General features: G+C 45.2%; 1 protein-coding gene across 1 annotated transcript in view; it reads right to left on the bottom strand.

Annotated features, from left to right (window-relative positions):
* The window catches only part of LOC311127867 (electrogenic sodium bicarbonate cotransporter 1-like), a 103486-nt gene that overhangs the window by 59259 nt on the left and 21784 nt on the right, over positions 1-22443 (bottom strand). Inside the window, exons 3-4 of the mRNA XM_084159764.1 lie at positions 18191-18367; positions 1554-1689 (exon numbers count right to left, since the gene is read on the bottom strand). Of these exons, the coding sequence (XP_084015890.1) occupies positions 1554-1689; positions 18191-18367 (313 nt within the window). The remainder of the gene's footprint in view (positions 1-1553; positions 1690-18190; positions 18368-22443) is intronic.

Here is a 22443-nt window from a genome sequence, read left to right as displayed (position 1 = left end):
TAACTATGTAAGACCATGATGGATGAACTGACACATGAGTGACTGAGTAATTTACTGACCAACTGACTGACTCAGGAAAATAGTGTGTGTGTGTGTGTGTCTGAGTTATATGATACGATATAGTCTATTGTCCCCGGGGGGGGAAATTAGACTTCGGACTATAGAGAGTTCTGCTGCTTCCACATAAATACATAGAATCAATTGACACAACAAACAAAGAGAGTGGGTGTGTAATTTAATGCATGTGTGTGTGTGTGTGTGTGTGTGTGTGTGTGTGTGTGTGTGTGTGTGTGTGTGTGTGTGTGTGTGTGTGTGTGTGTGTGCGCAAAAACAGTATATACACATACAGTACATACATACACAAAACTATGTGGACACCACTTCAAATTAGTGGATTTGGCTATTTCAGCCACCCCCGTTGCTGACTGGTATAAAATCGAGCACACATCCATGCACTCTCCATAGACAAACATTGGCAGTCAAATTTCTGCCCTGCTAGAGCTGCCTCGGTCAACTGTAAGTGCTGTTATTGTGAAGCGGAAACGTCTAGGAGCAACAACAGCTCGGCCGCGAAGTGGTAGGCCACACAAGCTCACAGAATTGGACCGCCTGTCCTCGGTCGCAACACTCACTACAGAGTTCCGAACTGCCTCTGGAAGCAACGTCAGCACAAGAACTGTTCGTTGGGAGCTTCATGAAATGGGTTTCCATGGACGAGCAGACGTACACAAGCCTAAGATCACCATGCGCAAGGCCAAGAGTCAACTGAAGTGGTGTAAAGCTCGCCACCATTGGACTTTGGAGCAGTGGAAACGCGTTCCCTGGAATGATGAATCAGGCTTCACCATCTGCCAGTCCGACAGATGAATCTGGGTCTGGCGGATGCCAAGAGAACGCTACTTGCCCCAATGCAGTGCCAACTGTAAAGTTTGGTGGAGGAGGAATAATGTTTTGGGCTGTTTTTCATGGTTTGGGCTAGGCCCCTTAGTTCCAGTGAAGGGAAATCTTAACGCTACAGCATACAATTACATTCTAGACGATTATGTGCTTCCAACTTTATGGCAACAGTTTGGGAAAGGCCCTTTCCTGTTTCAGCAGGTCCATACAGAAATGGTTTGTCGAGATCGGTGTGGAAGAACTTGACTGGCCTGCACAGAGACCTGACCTCAATCCCATCGAACACCTTTGGGATTAATTGGAATGCCGACTGCGAGTCAGACCTAATCGCCCAACATCAGTGCCCGACTTCACTAATGCCCTTGTGGCTGAATTGAAGCAAGTCCTCGCAGCAATGTTCCAACATCTAGTAGAAAGCCTTCCCCGTAGAGTGGAGGCTGTTATAGCAGCAAAGGGGAGAACAACTCCATATTAATGCACATGATTTTGGAATGAGTTGTACGACGAGCATGTGTCCACATACCGTAATATGTATGTATGTATGTATGTATGTATGTATGTATGTATGTATGTATGTATGTATGTATGTATGTATGTATGTATGTATGTATGTATGTATGTATGTATAGATAGATACACACTATCTATCTCCTCACCTGGCTGTCTCCTTCCACTCCATCTCCTGTCCATCGACGGCCAGCAGTTCGTCCAGTTCAGTGAAGAGCTGAGGGGGTGGGGGGCCGTCATCCTCCTCACCCAGGATAAACCTGATCCTCTCTGCTGCTGGGGAGACTAGGGGGGAGAGGAAGAGCAGAGAGAGAGAGGAAGAGCAGAGAGAGAGAGAGGGGAAGAGCAGAGAGAGATCAAAGAGGAGAGCAAGATCACATGAGGATCAGAGGTAGACCTGTGTCAGTAATATCACTGACCACTACTATTGGAGGACATGTTGGACTGTGCTCACTGACAGCTCCTATATGTTGTATTTCATCACATAACAAGGTATTACATCACGGGAGGAATTCAGAAATAAAATACTAGTAACTGCATGTGCTTGTATAGCCAGCAAATAAAATATGTCTGTTTAGCTCACTCTACTCTCCCTATAGATCACCTTAATTCCTAGGAGTAGTGCTTCCAGAATGAGATTGACACACTAAGCCAAAGCTGGAAGGTGTAGCATAAGGGAAGACTTTAATCACAAACCTGATAGACAAATATAACTTTTCTGTGTGCTTCTGTAAAATACTACTTCCTTCAAAGAAAAGGGTTTATGTCTACTTGGTACTAGTAGTGCATACACACCAGGCAGTGGTGGAAAAAGTACCCAATTGTCATACTTGAGTAAAAGTAAAGATACCTTAATAGAAAATTACTCAAGTAAAAGTGAAAGTCACCCATTAAAATACTACTTGAGTAAAAATCTAAAAGTATTTGGTTTTAAATATACTTAAGTATCAAAATTAAAAGAAAAGTAAGAATAATTTAAAATTCCTTCTATTAAGCAAACCAGACGGCACAATTGTCTTGTTTTTTAAATTTACGGATAGCCAGAGGCACACTCCCAACGCTCAGACATAATTTACAAACAAAGCATTTGTGTTTAGTTAGTCCGCAAGATCAGAGGCAGTAGGGATGACCAGGGATGTTCTCTTAATAAGTGTGTGAATTGAACCATTTTCTGTCCTGCTAAGCATTCAAAGTGTAATGAATACTTTTGGGTGTCAGGGAAAATGTTTGGAGTAAAAAGTACATTATTTTCTTTAGGAATGTAGTGAAGTAAAAGTAAAAGTTGTCAAAAATAGAAATAGTCAAGTACAGATACCCAAGAAAACTGCTTAAGTAGTACTTTAAAGTATTTTTCCTTAAGTACTTTACACCACTGACACCAGGTGTGTGTGACTACTGAGTCACGTTACTTCTAATCTCTTAGGGGACAGACTTCATCCCCAAATTACGTAAGATTTTAGTTCTGGGTTAACCGAGATTATGTTACTTAAGAAAGACCGTAAAATGCCACACAGATAACTTGGTGTATACCTTGAGAGAAAGCTTCAGAGAAAGGTATTTTTGTGGAGACGGTCAGAGAGCCGAGATATATATATATATATATATATATATATGAGAAATGCCTCTGAAGTAGCCATGTGGTAATAGATCAAGTTATATTGACATCTGCTATCAAGGAGAGAAAAATGTTGTGCAACTCCTGTTGAAGTGATGTCACTAAGAGGTTGTTAAGCTGTTATTCACCAGACTATCTCTGAAGGAAGAGAGTTTCCTAATGTGGCCATTATTAAGCTCCACAGACTAACTGACTTACTGCAGGATTCTAGGATTCTTTTCAGAAGCGGTTGCAGAGTTAGCATGTGTGTGTAGGAGGGTGCACAGAGACAAAATATTGCTGTTTTTAAGCAAATGTCCTGCAATTCTATACATTTTGCCATGGCTTATGCTATCTGAGTGACTCAAACATAACAAAATCAATGGGGGCCCCATGCCATGATTTTTTAAAAATATTTTAGATTCTCCCTGACCATCTAGTTTTTATTTTGGTAATTGTTAGTTCTCAAAGATCTTATTTAAAAATATATAGCTCCATTATCTCTACATACTTTAGATATGGTTTTAGTCATTTAAGTTTACACTGAAAACATTTGACCATCTCGAAAATTATCAACAAGAAAAGAAAAAAAGTGGCCCGCCACTGCTTAATGAATATAGGGGAAACACTGCTTACTGACAACTAAGAAACACTCACACCACACCAGAAACGACTTAAGAGTTGTTTTATATAGTTCACGCAATAATTATGAAATAATTAGCTGAGGATTCAAAAGTAATATTTTAATCTATGACTAATCACTTTGTGCTACATTGGTAGTAGTTGTGCTCTATAAATAAAAAAATTTGTTGATGTAGTTAATTATTGTCACGGTTTCGGCCGAGGCTGCTCCTCCTCCTGGTTCGGGCAGGCTTCGGCGGTCGTCGTCCCCGGAGTACTAGCTGCCACCGATCTATGTTTCATGTTCGTTTGGTTTTGTCTTGATGTTGTACACCTGTGTCTTGTTAGTCCTCGTTAGTGTCCTATTTAGTTCTCGTTGTGTGTGTTTGTCTTTGTGTGTGATTGCTCTTCTGTTTTGTGTTGGAGCTACGTACTTCCCTCCAGTGTTTTGGAGAGGTTTTTCGCACATGTTAGTGCGCCGTTTGTTTGACGCCTGTGTGCACCGTTATTTCGCCTTCGGGCTTATTGTGCATATTTTCTACGTGGATATTGCACTAAAGTCTTTTGGACTGAGCTTCTGCGTCCTGCGCTTGATTCATGCACCACACCCAACTTCAGCACCCCTTGACAGAATCACACACCCAAAATGGAATCAGCAGGATCTGCAGTTACGCCTGAGTCGCTCGAGGAGCATGTTCGCGGCCAAGATGACCAGATACGACAACTGGGGACCGCTCTACAGGACGTCATCAACACCCTGCACCGATGGGAGGCCAGCGGGGTACCCACACCTCCACCTACCCTGCCAACCCCATCGGCCGGTCCACCAGTCCCAGGTCCGGAACCCAGGGGGATTCGGCTCTCGCTCCCGAGGGCGTATGACGGAACAGCTGCCGGGTGTCAGGGGTTCCTCCTGCAGGTGGAGCTCTACCTGGCCACTGTACACCCGGTGCCCTCGGGACACGAGAGCGTTTCCACCCTCATCTCCTGTCTCACGGGCAAGGCGTTGGAGTGGGCTAACGCAGAGTGGAGGAAGATGGACGCCAACACCATCTCCTACGCCGAGTTCTTCCGCCGCTTCAAGTTTTGTTTAGATTTAGGGATCCCTCTCCTACCTGTTGACAAACCTTTTCCCGTTCATGCCTTAGATAGCCGCCCGTTGGGGTCGGGGTTGATTAGGGAGATCACAGCACCACTTAGGATGTGTGCGCAGGGGGGTCATGAAGAGACTATACAGCTGTATCTGATCGACTCTCCTGCGTACCCAGTGGTGCTGAGAATTCCTTGGTTAAGCACCCATAACCCTGCTATTTCGTGGCAACAGAGGGCTCTCGATGGGTGGTCTGCTCAGTGCGAGGGGCGATGTCTGGGTGTTTCCGTGGGGGCGACTTCAGTGGAAAGTCCAAACCAAGTGCCCGCACTGCACATTCCGCCTGAATATGGGGATTTAGCTCTCGTGTTTAGTAAAACTAGGGCGACGCAGTTGCCTCCTCATAGACAGGGGGATTGTGCGATTGATCTCCAGGCAGGAGCAGCGCTCCCACGGAGCCACGTGTATCCTTTGTCTCAAGAGGAGAGAAAAGCTATGGAGACTTACATAGCCGAATCTTTGAGACAGGGATACATTCGGCCCTCCACTTCTCCCGCCTCCTCGAGCTTCTTTTTTGTGAAGAAGAAAGATGGAGGGTTGCGCCCGTGCATTGATTACCGTGGTCTCAATCAGATTACTGTGAAATACAGTTATCCACTCCCTCTGATTGCGACCATGACAGAGTCATTGCATGGAGCGCGGTTTTTCACAAAATTGGATCTCAGGAGCGCGTATAACTTGGTGCGCATTAGGGAGGGCGACGAATGGAAGACAGCGTTTAGTACCACGTCAGGTCATTTCGAATATCTCGTCATACCATATGGGTTGATGAATGCTCCATCAGTCTTCCAATCCTTCGTAGATGACATTTTCCGGGATATGCAGGGACAAGGGGTGGTCGTGTACATTGATGACATTCTGGTGTACTCGTCTACCCGAGCCGAGCATATAACCCTGGTGCGTCGTGTATTTAGGAGGCTGTTGGAGCACGACCTATATGTCAAGGCAGAGAAATGTCTGTTTTTCCAGGAGTCGGTCTCCTTTTTGGGTTATCGGTTGTCCGCGTCAGGGGTGAGAATGGAGGTGGATCGTGTGTCCGCAGTGCGTAATTGGCAAACTCCAACCACTGTAAAAGAGGTGCAGCAGTTCTTGGGCTTTGCGAATTACTACCGGAGGTTTATCCGGGGTTTTGGACAGGTGGCAGCTCCCATCACGTCCCTTCTGAAAGGGGGTCCGGTGCGCCTGCAGTGGTCAGCTGATGCGGACAGGGCCTTTAGGAGACTGAAGAACCTGTTTACGTCGGCTCCGGTGCTGGCGCATCCGGATCCCGCATTACCCTTTCAGGTTGAGGTAGACGCGTCTGAGGCTGGTATAGGGGCCGTTCTCTCTCAACGGTCCGGCACGCCACCTAAACTCTGCCCCTGTGCTTTTTACTCAAAAAAGCTCAGCCCGGCGGAGCGTAACTATGACGTTGGGGACAGGGAGCTGTTAGCTGTAGTTCAAGCCCTTAAGGTGTGGAGGCATTGGCTTGAGGGGGCACAACACCCTTTCCTCATTTTGACTGACCATCGGAACCTGGAGTACATCCGGGCAGCGAGGAGACTGAACCCTCGCCAGGCTCGATGGAATATGTTTCTCACCAGGTTCGTATTTAAAATCACGTACATCCCTGGGTCCCAGAATGGTAAGGCAGATGCGCTGTCCCGGCGGTATGACACGGAGGAGAGGTCCGTTGAGCCTACTCCCATACTACCGGAGTCTTGCCTTGTGGCACCGGTGGTGTGGGAGGTCGATGCCGAAATCGAGCGAGCATTGCGTACCGACCCCAGCCCTCCACAGTGTCCTGAGGGTCGGAAGTACGTTCCGCTCGAGATTCGGGATCGACTCATTTACTGGGCTCACACGTCACCCTCCTCAGGACATCCGGGTATTGGCCGGACAGTGCATTGCCTTAGCACTAAATACTGGTGGCCCACTTTGGCTAGGGATGTGAGGGTTTATGTCTCCTCCTGCTCGGTGTGCGCCCAGTGTAAGGCGCCCCGACATCTGCCCAAGGGTAAGTTACAACCCCTGCCCGTTCCACAACGACCATGGTCCCACCTCTCGGTGGATTTTGTGACAGACCTTCCCCTCTCTCAGGGGAATACCACCATCCTGGTCGTTGTGGACCGGTTCTCTAAGGCCTGTCGTCTTCTCCCTATGTCGGGTCTTCCTACTGCCCTACAGACCGCTGAGGCCCTATTTACCCACGTCTTCCGGCATTACAGGGTACCCGAGGATATAGTGTCTGATCGAGGCCCCCAGTTTACCTCCCGTGTTTGGAGAGCGTTCATGGAGCGGTTGGGGGTCTCAGTTAGCCTTACCTCAGGGTACCACCCGGAGAGTAACGGGCAGGTAGAACGTGTCAACCAGGATGTGGGTAGGTTTCTGAGGTCGTATTGCCAGGGCCGGCCGGAGGAGTGGGCACGGTACATTCCCTGGGCCGAGATGGCCCAGAACTCTCTCCACCACTCCTCTACCAACCTAACCCCCTTCCAATGTGTGTTAGGTTACCAGCCGGTTCTGGCACCTTGGCAGCAGAGCCAGATCGAGGCCCCTGCGGTGGATGATTGGATGAGGCGCTCGGAAGAGACGTGGAACGCTGCCCACGTCCACCTGCAGCGGGCCGTCCTTCGTCACAAGGCGAGCGCCGATCTCCACCGCAGTGAGGGGCCGGTGTACGCACCCGGAGATCGAGTCTGGCTCTCTACCAGAAACCTACCCCTCCGCCTGCCCTGCCGGAAGCTGGGTCGGCGGTTTGTGGGGCCCTTTAAAGTCCTGAGAAGATTGAACGAGGTGTGTTATAGGTTACATCTACCTGTTGAGTATAATAATATTAACCCCTCGTTCCATGTGTCTCTTCTCAGGCCGGTGGTAGCTGGTCCACTCCAGGACAATGAGATAGGGGAGACTCCTCCGCCCCCACTGGACATCGAGGGGGCTCCGGCGTACACCGTTCGGTCCATCTTGGACTCAAGACGCCGGATGGGGGGTCTCCAGTATCTCGTGGAGTGGGAGGGGTACGGCCCGGAGGAGCGGTGCTGGGTGCCGCGGAGGGACATCCTAGACCCATCTCTCCTGTCGGAGTTCCACCGGGACCATCCCGCGCGCCCTGCTCCGCGTCCTCCTGGTCGTCCCCGAGGCCGGGGTCGGCGCACGGCTGGAGCCGCGCGTCAAGGGGGGGGTACTGTCACGGTTTCGGCCGAGGCTGCTCCTCCTCCTGGTTCGGGCAGGCTTCGGCGTTCGTCGTCCCCGGAGTACTAGCTGCCACCGATCTATGTTTCATGTTCGTTTGGTTTTGTCTTGATGTTGTACACCTGTGTCTTGTTAGTCCTCGTTAGTGTCCTATTTAGTTCTCGTTGTGTGTGTTTGTCTTTGTGTGTGATTGCTCTTCTGTTTTGTGTTGGAGATACGTACTTCCCTCCAGTGTATTGGAGAGGTTTTTCGCCCATGTTAGTGCGCCGTTTGTTTGACGCCTGTGTGCGCCGTTATTTCGCCTTCGGGCTTATTGTGCATATTTTCTACGTGGATATTGCACTAAAGTCTTTTGGACTGAGCTTCTGCGTCCTGCGCTTGATTCATGCACCACACCCACCTTCAGCACCCCTTGACAATTATACAGATTTATTTTCAAGGACAACTTTATCCTGTTCCATTAGGAAATACCCATATACAAATAAATAATGCAGAACTGCTCAAAATAAACATAGAGGGGACAAATCCCAGTGTAAATATTTCAGACGAGACAAGAGGCCGACAGAGTTATATTTTCCACCTGCTCATCGAACATCTCATTCCAAAATCATGGGCATTAATATGGAGTTGGTCCCCCTTTGCTGCTACAACAGCCTCCACTCTTCTGGGAAGGCTCGCAGTCGGCATTCTAATTCATCCCAAAGGTGTTCGATTGGGTTGAGGTCAGGGCTCTGTACGGGCCAGTCAAGTTCTTCCACACCGATCTCAACAAACCATTTCAGTATGGACCGCTCTATGTGCACGGGGCATTGTCATGCTGAAACAGGAAAGGGCCTTCCCCAAACTGTTGCCACAAAGTTGGAAGCACAGAATCGTATAGAATGTCATTGTATGCTGTATCATTAAGATTTTGCTTCACTGGAACTAAGGGGCCTAGCCCGAACTATGAAAAACAGCCCCAGACCATTATTCCTCCTCTACCAAACTTTACAGTTGGCAATATGCATTCGGGCAGGTAGCGTTCTCTTGGCATCTGCCAAACCTAGATTAGTTCGTCGGACTGGCAGATGGTGAAGCGTGATTCATCACGCCAGAGAACGCGTTTCCACTGCTCCAGAGACCAATGGCAGCGAGCTTTACACCACTCCAGCCAGCTCTTGGCATTGTGTATGGTGATCTTAGGCTTGTGTGCGGCTGCTCGGCCATGGAAACCGATTTCATGAAGCTCCCGACGAACAGTTATTGCGCAGGCGTTGCTTCCAGAGGCAGTTTGGAACTCGGTAGTGAGTGTTGCAACTGAAGACAGACGATTTTTATGCACTTCAGCACTCGGCGGTCCTGTTCAGTGAGCTTGTGTGGCCTACCACTTCGCGGCTGAGCCGTTGTTACTCCTAAATGTTTCCACTTCACAGCACTTAGTTGGCCGGGGCAGCTCCAGCAGGGCAGAAATTTGACGAACTGACTTGTTGGAAAGGTGACATCCTATGACGGGGCCATTCTACTGCCAATGTTTGTCTATGGAAATTGCATGGCTGTGTGCTCGATTTTATAAACCTGTCAGCAACGGGTGTGGCTGAAATAGCCGAATCCACTAATTTGAAGGGGTGTTCAAATACTTTTGGCCATGTAATTAATATATATATATATATATATATATATATATATATATATATATATATATATATATATATATATATATATATATATATCACACACAGTACCAGTTTAAAGTTTGGACACACCTACTCATTCCAGGGTTTTTCTTTATTTTTACTATTTCTACATTGTAGAATATTAGTGAAGACATCAAAACTATGAAATAACATATGGAAACGTAGTAACCAAAAAAGTGTTAAATAAATCAAAATATATTTGAGATTCTTCAAAGTAGCCACCCTTTGCACACTCTTGGCATTCTCTCAACCAGCTTCATGAGGTAGTCACCTGGAATGCGTTTCAATTAACAGGTGTGTCTTGTTAAATGTTAATTTGTGGAATTTCTTTCCTTCTTAATGCGTTTGAGCCAGTCAGTTGTGTGACAAGGTTGGGTTGATATACAGAAGATAGCCCTATTTGGTAAAAGACCAAGTCCATATTATGCAAGAACAGCTCAAATAAGCAAAGAGAAACGACAATCCATCATTACTTTAAGACATGAAGGTCAGTCAATCCATAGAATTTCAAATCTTCAAGTGCAGTCGCAAAAACCACCAAGAGCTATGAAGAAACTGGCTCTCATGAGGACCGCCACAGAAAAGGAAGACCCAGAGTTACCTCTGCTGCAGAGGATAAGTTCATTAGAGTTACCAGGATCAGAAATTGCAGCCCAAATAAATGCTTCACAGAGTTCAAGTAACAGACACATCTCAACATCAACTGTTCAGAGGAGACTGCGTGAATCATGGTCAAATTGCTGCAAAGAAACCACTACTAAAGGACACCAATAAGAAGAAGAGACTTGCTTGGGCCAAGAAACATGAGCAATGGACATTAGACCGGTGGAAATCTGTCCTTTGGTGTGATGAGTCCAAATTTTAGATTTTTGGTTCCAACCGCCGTGTCTTTGTGAGACGCAGAGTAGGTGAACAGATGATCTCTGCATGTGTGGTTCCCACCATGAAGCATGGAGGAGGTGGTGTGATGGTGCTTTGCTGGTGACACTGTCAGTGAGTTATTTCGAATTCAAGGCACACTTAACCAGCATGGCTACCACAGCATTCTGCAGCGATATGCCATCCCATCTGGTTTGGGCTTAGTGGGACTATCATTTGTTTTTCAACAGGACAATGACCCAACACACCTCCAGGCTGTGTAAGGGCTATTTTAACAAGAAGGAGAGTGATGGAGTGCTGCATCAGATGACCTGGCCTCCACAATCCCCCGACCTCAACCTAATTGAGATGGTTTTGGATGAGTCGGACAGCAGAGTGAAGGAAAAGCAGCCAAAAAGTGCTCAGCATATGTGGGAACTCCTTTAAGACTGTTGGAAAAGCATTCCAGATGAAGCTGGTTGAGAGAATGCCAAGAGTGTGCAAAGCTGTCATCAAGGCAAAGGGTGGCTACTTTGAAGAATATAAAATATATTTTGATTTGTTTAACACCTTTTGGGTTACTACATGATTCCATAGTTTTGATGTCTTCACTATTATTCTACAATGTAGGAAATAGTAAAAATATTAAGACAAACTCTTGAATGAGTAGGTGTGTTGAAACTTTTGACTGGTACTATATATATATATATATATATATATATATATATATATATATATATATACTGCTCAAAAAAATAAAGGGAACACTTAAACAACACAATTTAACTCCAAGTCAATCACACTTCTGTGAAATCAAACTGTCCACTTAGGAAGCAACACTGATTGACAATAAATGTCACATGCTGTTGTGGAAATGGAATAGACAACAGATGGAAATTATAGGCAATTAGCAAGACACCCCCAATAAAGGACTGGTTTTGCAGGTGGTGACCACAAACCACTTCTCAGTTCCTATGCTTCCTGGCTGATGTTTTGGTCACTTTTGAATGCTGGCGGTGCTTTCACTCTAGTGGTAGCATGAGACGGAGTCTACAACCCACACAAGTGGCTCAGGTAGTGCAGCTCATCCAGGATGGCACATCAATGCGAGCTGTGGCAAGAAGGTTTGCTGTGTCTGTCAGCGTAGTGTCCAGAGCATGAAGGCGCTACCAGGAGACAGGCCAGTACATCAGGAGACGTGGAGGAGGCCGTAGGAGGGCAACAACCCAGCAGCAGGACTGCTACCTCCGCCTTTGTGCAAGGAAGAGCAGGAGGAGCACTGCCAGAGCCCTGCAAAATGACCTCCAGCAGGCCACAAATGTGCATGTGTCTGCTCAAACGGTCAGAAACAGACTCCATGAGGGTGGTATGAGGGCTCGACGGCCACAGGTGTGGGTTGTGCTTACAGCCCAACACCGTGCAGGACGTATGGCATTTGCCAGAGAACACCAAGATTGGCAAATTCGCCACTGGCGCCCTGTGCTCTTCACAGATGAAAGCAGGTTCACACTGAGCACATGTGACAGAGTCTGGAGACGCCGTGGAGAACGTTCTGCTGCCTGCAACATCCTCCAGCATGACCGGTTTGGCGGTGGGTCAGTCATGGTGTGGGGTGGGATTTCTTTGGGGGGCCGCACAGCCCTCCATGTGCTCGCCAGACGTAGCCTGACTGCCATTAGGTACCGAGATGAGATCCTCAGACCCCTTGTGAGACCATATGCTGGTGCGGTTGGCCCTGGGTTCCTCCTAATGCAAGACAATGCTAGACCTCATGTGGCTGGAGTGTGTCAGCAGTTCCTGCAAGAGGAAGGCATTGATGCTATGGACTGGCCCGCCCGTTCCCCAGACCTGAATCCAATTGAGCACATCTGGGACATCATGTCTCGCTCCATCCACCAACGCCACGTTGCACCACAGACTGTCCAGGAGTTGGCAGATGCTTTAGTCCAGGTCTGGGAGGAGATCCCTCAGGAGACCATCCGCCACCTCATCAGGAGCATGCCCAGGCGTTGTAGGGAGGTCATACAGGCACGTGGAGGCCACACACACACTACTGAGCCTCATTTTTACTTGTTTTAAGGACATTACATCGAAGTTGGATCAGCCTGTAGTGTGATTTTCCACTTAAATTTTGAGGGTGACTCCAAATCCAGACCTCCATGGGTTGATACATTTGATTTCCATTGATAATTTTTGTGTGATTTTGTTGTCAGCACATTCAACTATGTAAAGAAAAAAGTATTTCATAAGATTATTTCATTCATTCAGATCTAGGATGTGTTATTTTAGTGTTCCCTTTATTTTTTTGAGCAGTGCATATATATATACACACACACACACACACACAACCGTTCAAAAGGGTTGGGTTCACTTAGAAATGTCCTTGTTTTCGAAAGAAAAGCAATTTTTTTTGTCCATTAAAATAACATCAAATTGATCAGAAATACAGTGTAGACATTGTTAATGTTGTAAATGGCTTTTGTAGATGGAAACGGCTGATTTTTAATGGAATATCAAATCAAATTTTTTTTGTCACATACACGTGTTTAGCAGATGTTTAGCGGGTGTAGCGAAATGCTTGTGCTTCTAGCTCCGACAGTGCAGTAATATCTAACAATTTCACAACATATACCTAATACACACAACACTAGAATGGAATTTAAGAAAATATACATATATGGACAAGCAATGACAGAGCGGCATGGACTAAAATACAGTAGAATATTATAGAATAGAATGCATTATATACATATGAGATGAGTAGTGCAATATATGTAAACATTATTAAAGTGACTGTAAACATTATTAAAGTGACTAGTGTTCCATTTCTTAAAAGTGGCCAGTGATTTCAATAGGCAGCAGCAGCCTCTAATGTGCTAGTGATGGCTATTTAACAGTCTGATGGCCTTGAGATAGAAGCTGTTTTTCATTCTCTCGGTCCCAGCTTTGATGCACCTGTACTGACCTCGCCTTCTGGATGATAGCGGGGTGAACAGGCAGTGGCTTGGGTGATTGATGTCCTTGATGATCTTTTTGGCCTTCCTGTGACATCGGGTGCTGTATGTGTCTTGGAGGGCGGGTAGTTTGCCCCCGATAATGCGTTCGGCAAACCGCACCACCCTCTGGAGAGCCCTGCGGTTGCGGGCGGTGCAGTTGCCATACCAGGTGATGATACAGCCCGACAGGATGCTCTCAATTGTGCATCTGTAAAAGTTTGTGAGGGTTTTAGGTGCCAAGCCGAATTTCTTTAGCCTCCTGAGGTTGAAGAGGCTCTGTTGCGCCTTCTTCACCACACTGGCTGCGTGGGTGGACTATTTCAGTTTGTCAGTGATGTGTACGCCAAGGAACTTGAAGCTTTCCACCTTCTCCACTGCGGTCCCGTCGATGTGGATAGGGGGGTGCACCCTCTGCTGTTTCCTGAAGTCCATGATCATCTCCTTTGTTTTGTTGACGTTGAGTGAGAGGTTATTTTCCTGGCATCACACTCCCAGAGCCCTCACCTCCTCCCTGTAGGCGGTCTCGTCATTATTGGTAATCAAGCCTACTACTGTTGTGTCGCCTGCAAACTTGATGATTGAGTTGGAGGCGTGCTTGGCCACGCAGTCATCGGTGAACAGGGAGTACAGGAGGGGGCTGAGCACGCACCCTTGTGGGGCCCCTGTGTTGAGGATCAACGCAGTAGAGATGTTGTTTCCTACCTTCACCACCTGGGGGCGGCCCGTCAGGAAGTCCTGGACCCAGTTGCACAGGGCGGGGTTCAGACCCAGGGCCTCGAGCTTGATGATGAGCTTGGAGGGTACTACATAGGCGTACAGAGGCCCATTATCAGCAACCATCAGTCCTGTGTTCCAATGGCACGTTGTGTTTGCTAATCCAAGTTCATCATTTTAAAAGGCTAATTGATCATTAGAAAACCCTTTTGCAATTATGTTAACACAGCTGAAAACTGTTGTGCTGATTAAAGAAGCAATACAACTGACCTTCTTGAGACTAGTTGAGTATCTGGAGCATCAGCAATTGTGGGTTCGATTACAGGCTCAAAATGGCCAGAAACAAAGAACTTCCTTTTGAAACTCGTCAGTCTATTCTTGTTCTGAGAAATTAAGGCCATTCCATGCGAGAAATTGCCAAGAAACTGAAGATCTCATACAACGCTGTGTACTACTCCCTTCACAGAACAGCGCAAACTGGCTCTACCCAGAATAGAAAAGAGGAGTGGGAGGCCCCGGTGCACAACTGAGCAAGAGGACAAATACATTAGTGTCTAGTTTGAGAAACAGACACCGCACAGGTCCTCAACTGGCAGCTTCATTAAATAGTACCCGCAAAACACCAGTCTCAACATCAACAGTGAAAAGGCGACTCCGGGATGCTGACCTTCTAGGCAGAGTTGCAAAGAAAAAGCCATATCTCAGAATGCCCATCTTAATCTTTTCTTTTTATTGGCCAGTCTGAGATATGGCTTTTTCTTTGCAACTCTGCCTAGAAGGTCAGCATCCCGGAGTCGCCTCTTCACTGTTGACGTTGAAACCGACACAGGCCATACAGACAAGAGGGATATTCTCACTAGACTAGAGCATATCAGCTACCCTAAAACAAACACACTACACACACCAGACATGGCCTTAAGGCAAATTCTCTGACGTCTGCAGTGTGTGTGTGTGTGTGTCCCCTTACGTCTTACTCTCCAGTCTGTCCAACTTTTAGGGCCCGACTCTAAGCCATTCACCTCCTTAGTCTCCCAACTAGTGTTATCAATAAAAAAACAGCTCTTTGTTGATATTGCACACAACTCTGAAGTGGATGGCTTCACACTGTTTGCCAAAATCAACAGGATTAAAGGGTGCAAATTTATGTAGTGTAGACTAGTAGGGTAGGTGTCTGTGTGTGTGTTGAGGTGGCACTGTCTGACGCGGAGAAGGGGACAAAGACAGACAGACAGGAGATTACGTTAAAGTACAACATACAGGTACTGGCTGGCTGGGTGCCTTGTCACGGCCAAAGGAGACCCCTGTCCCTGAGTGTGTCTGGTTCTGTTCCACTGCATATATATATATAAACAGCCAATAATGCCCTGTTTTTTTTGTGTGTGCGTTGCTCTATTTGGATCGTAAACGTATTGAAATGTTACAGGGCAAATCAAGGGCAGACACTGACAGAGATGAGATAAGATGGACCACAAATGTCAATCAAGAGTATCTCTATGGATACAACTCAAAGCTATGAGGCTTCTGGCATTCTGACTGTCATTTAAGATATACGACAGAGGAGATTGGTTAGGTAACCCAAAATTACCTGAGTTAATCACACTCAGAAGTTCATTTTCAGCTATGTGTGATCAGTGATGGTTATTCTGTGAGTCAACATGAGAGTTATACAATGCCATAACTTTGAGATCTCGGTCTACCTCAACTTTCCTTCCTTTTAAAGTGTAGGCCTACTGATGGTCACTTCCATCCATGGGGTCACTAGGATTTTTCAACCAGATCTAAACTCCATCATTTACCCAGAGGATAATTAATCTCCTTATGTCCCCTCTTTCCCCATTTTCAATCACCGGACAGAGCTACTGCAACTGCTACTGCTGAACTACTGCTACTGCTGTACTACTACTACTGCTGTACTACTACTACTGCTGTACTACTACTGCTGCTGTACTACTGCTGTACTACTACTGCTGCTGTACTACTACTACTGCTGTACTACTACTACTACTGCTGTACTACTACTACTACTACTACTACTACTGTACTACTACTGCTGTCCTATACTACTACTGCTGTACTACTACTACTACTACTGTACTACTACTACTACTACTGCTGCTGTACTACTACTACTGCTGTACTACTACTACTGCTGTACTACTACTACTGCTGTACTACTACTACTGCTGTACTACTACTGCTGCTGTACTACTACTACTGCTGTACTACTACTGCTGCTGTACTACTACTACTGCTGTACTACTACTACTGCTGTACTACTACTACTACTACTACTGCTGCTGCTGTACTGCTACTGCTGTACTACTACTACTGCTGTACTACTACTACTGCTGTACTACTACTGCTGCTGTACTACTACTGCTGCTGTACTACTACTGCTGCTGTACTACTACTGCTGCTGTACTACTACTGCTGCTGCTGTACTGCTACTGCTGTACTACTACTACTGCTGTACTACTACTACTGCTGTACTACTACTACTGCTGTACTACTACTACTGCTGTACTACTACTGCTGCTGTACTACTGCTGCTGTACTACTACTACTACTACTGCTGCTGCTGTACTGCTACTGCTGTACTACTACTACTGCTGTACTACTACTACTGCTGTACTACTACTACTGCTGTACTACTACTGCTGCTGTACTACTACTGCTGCTGTACTACTACTACTGCTGTACTACTACTACTGCTGTACTACTACTGCTGCTGTACTACTACTACTGCTGTACTACTACTGCTGCTGTACTACTACTGCTGCTGTACTACTACTGCTGCTGTACTACTACTACTGCTGTACTACTACTACTGCTGTACTACTACTACTGCTGTACTACTACTACTGCTGTACTACTACTGCTGCTGTACTACTACTACTGCTGTACTACTACTACTGCTGTACTACTACTACTGCTGTACTACTACTACTGTACTACTACTACTGCTGTACTACTACTACTGCTGTACTACTACTACTGTACTACTGCTGTACTACTGCTGTACTACTACTACTGCTGTACTACTACTGCTGTACTACTGCTGTACTACTACTACTGCTGTACTACTACTGCACTACTACTACTGCTGTACTACTACTACTACTACTACTACTGCTGTACTACTACTGCTGTACTACTACTACTGCTGTACTACTACTACTACTACTGCTGCTGTACTACTACTGCAGCGTGATAGTCTCTTTACTGCTGTTAGGTCATCAACTTTGAGCTCCAAAGTAATAAAACAAACATTGAGGGCTCTCAGTATCAACACTCTGGATTAGAGCAGCTGATGACTGTAAACAGGGGAAACTGCAGATTCAAGAGAAATCCTGAATGTGTGACAAGTTGCTTATTGTAGTTTTCACACCTCTCTATTTTACATGGCACTAAAAAAAAAAGTGTCACTGAAACAAGCTATGGCACGAGTATATCATTAGTTTCTGGGTTAGTTACAGTTAGGACAATCATCTCTACCCATTTATTCTCTGGTTTAAGCATGAAGTATATAAATAGCATCCTTAGCATAAAAATTACTCGACTTGGATTGAGACTCACAGCAACACTGTTGAGTGGTCTAGTGTGAACCAACAGTTAAAAGTAACACAGCCATGAACACTGACATAGTGAGGTTTGGTTAACAACAATGTGTTTCTAGGCAATACTAAGCCAGGGGAATTAGCTGCTCAGTCAGTAATGCTGTCTATGAATATTTTTCAAATGTCAACATACAGCATCCCAGTGCTGACAAACTGAGAAAACTATCAAATCTATCTAATTGAATGGTTATCAGGATCTTCATGAGTGAAAAGTGATCAATCGACTGATTGGTTGATAATTCCCTTTAGTTGTAATTCACTACTTAATTCTAATGTCTTCACTTGTTTCCACTGATTTCATTGGTTGATAGATCCCTGGATCTATCTTGATGCGTTTGCACTGGCAGAGTTACATACTGGGTAGTGTAGTTTGTGCTGTCATCACTCACTGAGGGGTTTGAGGATGTTGGGCGCTGCCTCGTCAGCATTCTCTCCATCTGATTTGTCCCCCTCTATGTTCTCCGCCGGCCTCTCCTTCCTCTCCTTGTGGTTGGACTTGCGTCGGTGGCGCCGTCTCCGCTGGTAGCTCTTGGGCACATGCACGCCGATGTACACAGTGTGGTGACCTGAGGGAGGGAGAGGGGACACAATGCAAGGGACGCAGGTCAGATTAGGACTACGATTATTATGCCAAGGAAATGACATTAATCCTGCCATGCAGATAATTTGCATCAAACGGAAGAAATGCATAAAGTCAATGAAGATCAGTTGGGTAAAAGTGAAACTGTAGGATAAATAAGGAGGATGGATTAGATATGTTAAAGGGGAGGGTTGGATGTCAAATAATCCACAGTGATGTAAACCTTCTGACCAATTTGGTTTATATCTGCCATTCAGGTATTAATTAGGCTGTGGTGCATTTCTGTTACAGAACAAAATGACTGTGATAAACCCCACGCACGTATGCATGCAAGAGTCACAAGAACACACGCACACAGGTACACACACAGGCACACACACACGCACACAGGCACACAGGCACACTCCTACTGACTGCTGATGGCCTATTCAGTCAGCTTGCTTGGTAAAATGTTTAGTCAGTTCTTTGTGCGTCAGGCCGTTTCCCCTGGGCCAATCAGGACGGGATCTGTCCTCATCCTGACACACGCTGAGGATGTAAATAAATGCCAACCACTTCCTGTCCAGCAGCTCAGACAGGAAACGGCTAAACTTCTCCAGGAAGTCATTTCAGAGAGAGAGAGAAAGAGTGCCAGATGCTTCAGCTGACAGCTATCTAACACACAGGTCAAATGTTCTGGGCTGTATACACAATCCTCATGTACCGGTGAACACTAATGTAGGTATTGGTTGGCAGGGGTAACCTACACAAAACAGAACTCACACCCCACTTCCTAGTGTGATCTCTCACATATGCTAACATGCTACATGCCTATATGTAGCCTTCGCAGTGGATTTGGGGGGGGGGTCATGTAAAAATGAATTTTACAGGCTGCTTTTCAATAGTATATTTTCATCTTATTTGAAACTAGTTTTATATTATAAACTTGACTTTGCGAAGGTAAATTTAATCAGAGCGCCGACTACACTGCAGGACAGGCTGTGTAAACAAAGAACGAAGAGAAGTTTAACCAGGGGTCATTCACCAAAAGGTGACACCCATTCAAACATGAGGTTGGTCCTGACTGAGTGATTTCACATTCAATGTGACTGGGACTGGTATTTCCGGTTGTTGATTCTTCTAACTGTGTCACTCCACGTGATGTGAACCCTGGATTTGGGGTTTGTTTGAACTGGGGGAAATTTTAACACAGAATCTCACAGAGAGGTGAGCTAGCTGGCAGATATGGCTGTGTACACACTGCCGATCATAACTCAAACGTGACAAGATTCTGTGTGTGTGTGTATATATGGGTCAAAATGTGTGAATATGTAGGAATGTGTGTATGTACATGTTTGTGTGTTTGTGCAAAATACAGTTTTTTTTAGGGGATAGATCAGCTTTAATATTGCAGATAGATTGTAACTTCCATCAATGTAATTGTCTGCATCACTTCCAATCCCCCATATGTTTTTTTTCTTCTCGCAAATAAATAAATAAATAAATATATATATACACATATACATATACATACATACACAGTGAGGGAAAAAAGTATTTGATCCCCTGCTGATTCTGTACGTTTGCCCACTGACAAAGACATGATCAGTCTATAATTTTAATGGTAGGTTTATTTGAACAGTGAGAAACAGAATAACAACAACAAAATCCAGAAAAATGCATGTCAAAAATGTTATAAATTGATTTGCATTTTAATGAGGGAAATAAGTATTTGACCCCTCTGCAAAACATGACTTAGTACTTGGTGGCAAAACCTTTGTTGGCAATCACAGAGGTCAGACGTTTCTTGTAGTTGGCCACCAGGTTTGCACACATCTCATGAGGGATTTTGTCCCACTCCTCTGTGCAGATCTTCTCCAAGTAATTAAGGTTTCGAGGCTGACGTTTGGCAACTCGAACCTTCAGCTCCCTCCACATAATTTCTATGGGATTAAGGTCTGGAGACTGGCTAGGCCACTCCAGGACCTTAATGTGCTTCTTCTTGAGCCACTACTTTGTTGCCTTGGTCGTGTGTTTTGGGTCATTGTCATGCTGGAATACCCATCCACAACCGATTTTCAATGCCCTGGCTGAGGGAAGGAGGTTCTCACCCAAGATTTGACGGTACATGGCCCCGTCCATCGTCCCTTTGATGCGGTGAAGTTGTCCTGTCCCCTTAGCAGAAAAACACCCCCAAAGCATAATGTTTCCACCTCCATGTTTGACGGTGGGGATGGTGTTCTTGGAGTCATAGGCAGCATTCCTCCTCCTCCAAACACGGCGAGTTGTGTTGATGGCATAGAGCTCCATTTTGGTCTCATCTGACCACAGCACTTTCACCCAGTTCTGCTCTGAATCATTTAGATGTTCATTGGCAAACTTCAGACGGGCCTGTATATGTGCTTTCTTGAGCAGGGGGACCTTGCGGGCGCTGCAGGATTTCAGTCCTTCACGGCGTAGTGTTTTACCAATTGTTTTCTTGGTGACTATGGTCCCAGCTGCCTTGAGATCATTGACAAGATCCTCCTGTGTAGTTCTGGGCTGATTCCACACCGTTCTCATGATCATTGCAACTCCACAAGGTGAGAACTTGCATGGAGCCCCAGGCCGAGGGAGATTGAAAGTTATTTTGTGTTTCTTCCATTTGCGAATAATCGCACCAACTGTTGTCACCTTCTCACCAAGCTGCTTAGCGATGGTCTTGTAGCCCATTCCAGCCTTGTGTAGGTCTACAATCTTGTCCCTGACATCCTCTTTGGTCTTGGCCATGGTGGAGAGTTTGGAATCTGATTGATTGATTGCTTCTGTGGACAGGTGTCTTTTATACAGATAACAAACTGAGATTAGGAGCACTCCCTTTAAGAGTGTGCTCCTAATCTCAGCTCATTACCTGTATAAAAGTCACCTGGGAGCCAGAAATCTTTCTGATTGAGAGGGGGTCAAATACTTATTTCCCTCATTAAAATGCAAATCAATTTATAACATTTTTGACATGCGTTTTTCTGGTTTTTGTTGTTGTTATTCTGTCTCTCACTGTTCAAATAAACCTACCATTGAAATTATAGGCTGATCATGTCTTTGTCAGTGGGCAAATACAAAATCAGCAGGGGATCAAATACTTTTTTCCCCTCACTGTATACATGACTGTAAGTCGCTTTGGATAAAAGCGTCTGCTAAATGCCATATTATTTTATATTATTATTATACACACACATATACATTTCCTTTAAAAAATATATATTTCCCTTTATTACTTTCCAACCCCACCACCCCTTCCCTAATTGGAGTAAACTAGTGAACAACAACACTTAGGCCTCTACTTCTAGCTTATACATACTATATACATTTTATGGACACAGTCAATTTTACAATAATTCTATTTTGTTTGTTTTTACTCCTGAACTTCCTCTATCCTCAACCTCGATGATCATTTTCATGATGTCCATCCGGTTTGTTTCTATATGCCATATCTTTCTAGCTGTGCTCTTTCACAAAAGCTCTCAATCTAAAACCTATATACTTATTATGGACACAGTATGCTTACATTATTAGTTATCTTGTTGTTATTAGTTGTTACTCCCATCCTTCAACTCCATTCAACACCACCCATCTATCTTTTAACACCATCCATATTGGATTTCTATTTGCCATATATTTTTCAACTGTACTGTGATGTTTTACAAAAGTTCTGAACCTTTCTCATTGTTTCTACAGATTGTAAATTGAAAATAAACATTTTTGCTAAAAGTATTATTATATTATTGATCGATTGACTATGACTTTTCAGATCACCCAGTAATGCTATCTGCAAGGTTAGCTCCAGGTAAATATTGCAATCCTTTAGCCATTCCTGGACCTGTGTCCAAAAACAAGCTACAAATGGACAGTACCAAAACAAATGATCTAATGATTCTGTCTCTTCGCAGCAAAATCTGCAGAGTTGGGAAGATTGTATCCCCCATATAAATAACATTATATTGGTAGCAAGAATTTGATATAATAATTTAAATTGAAAAATTCTAAGTTTTGAATCCGCCGTCGTTTTGTGTATCAGTTCATAAACACTATGCCATGGGATCAGTA

The sequence above is a fragment of the Coregonus lavaretus genome (genome assembly GCF_964263955.1).
Source record: "Coregonus lavaretus genome assembly, chromosome: 4".
In the NCBI taxonomy this organism is placed as follows: domain Eukaryota; kingdom Metazoa; phylum Chordata; class Actinopteri; order Salmoniformes; family Salmonidae; genus Coregonus; species Coregonus lavaretus.
This window is presented reverse-complemented; position numbering and strand designations above follow the sequence as displayed.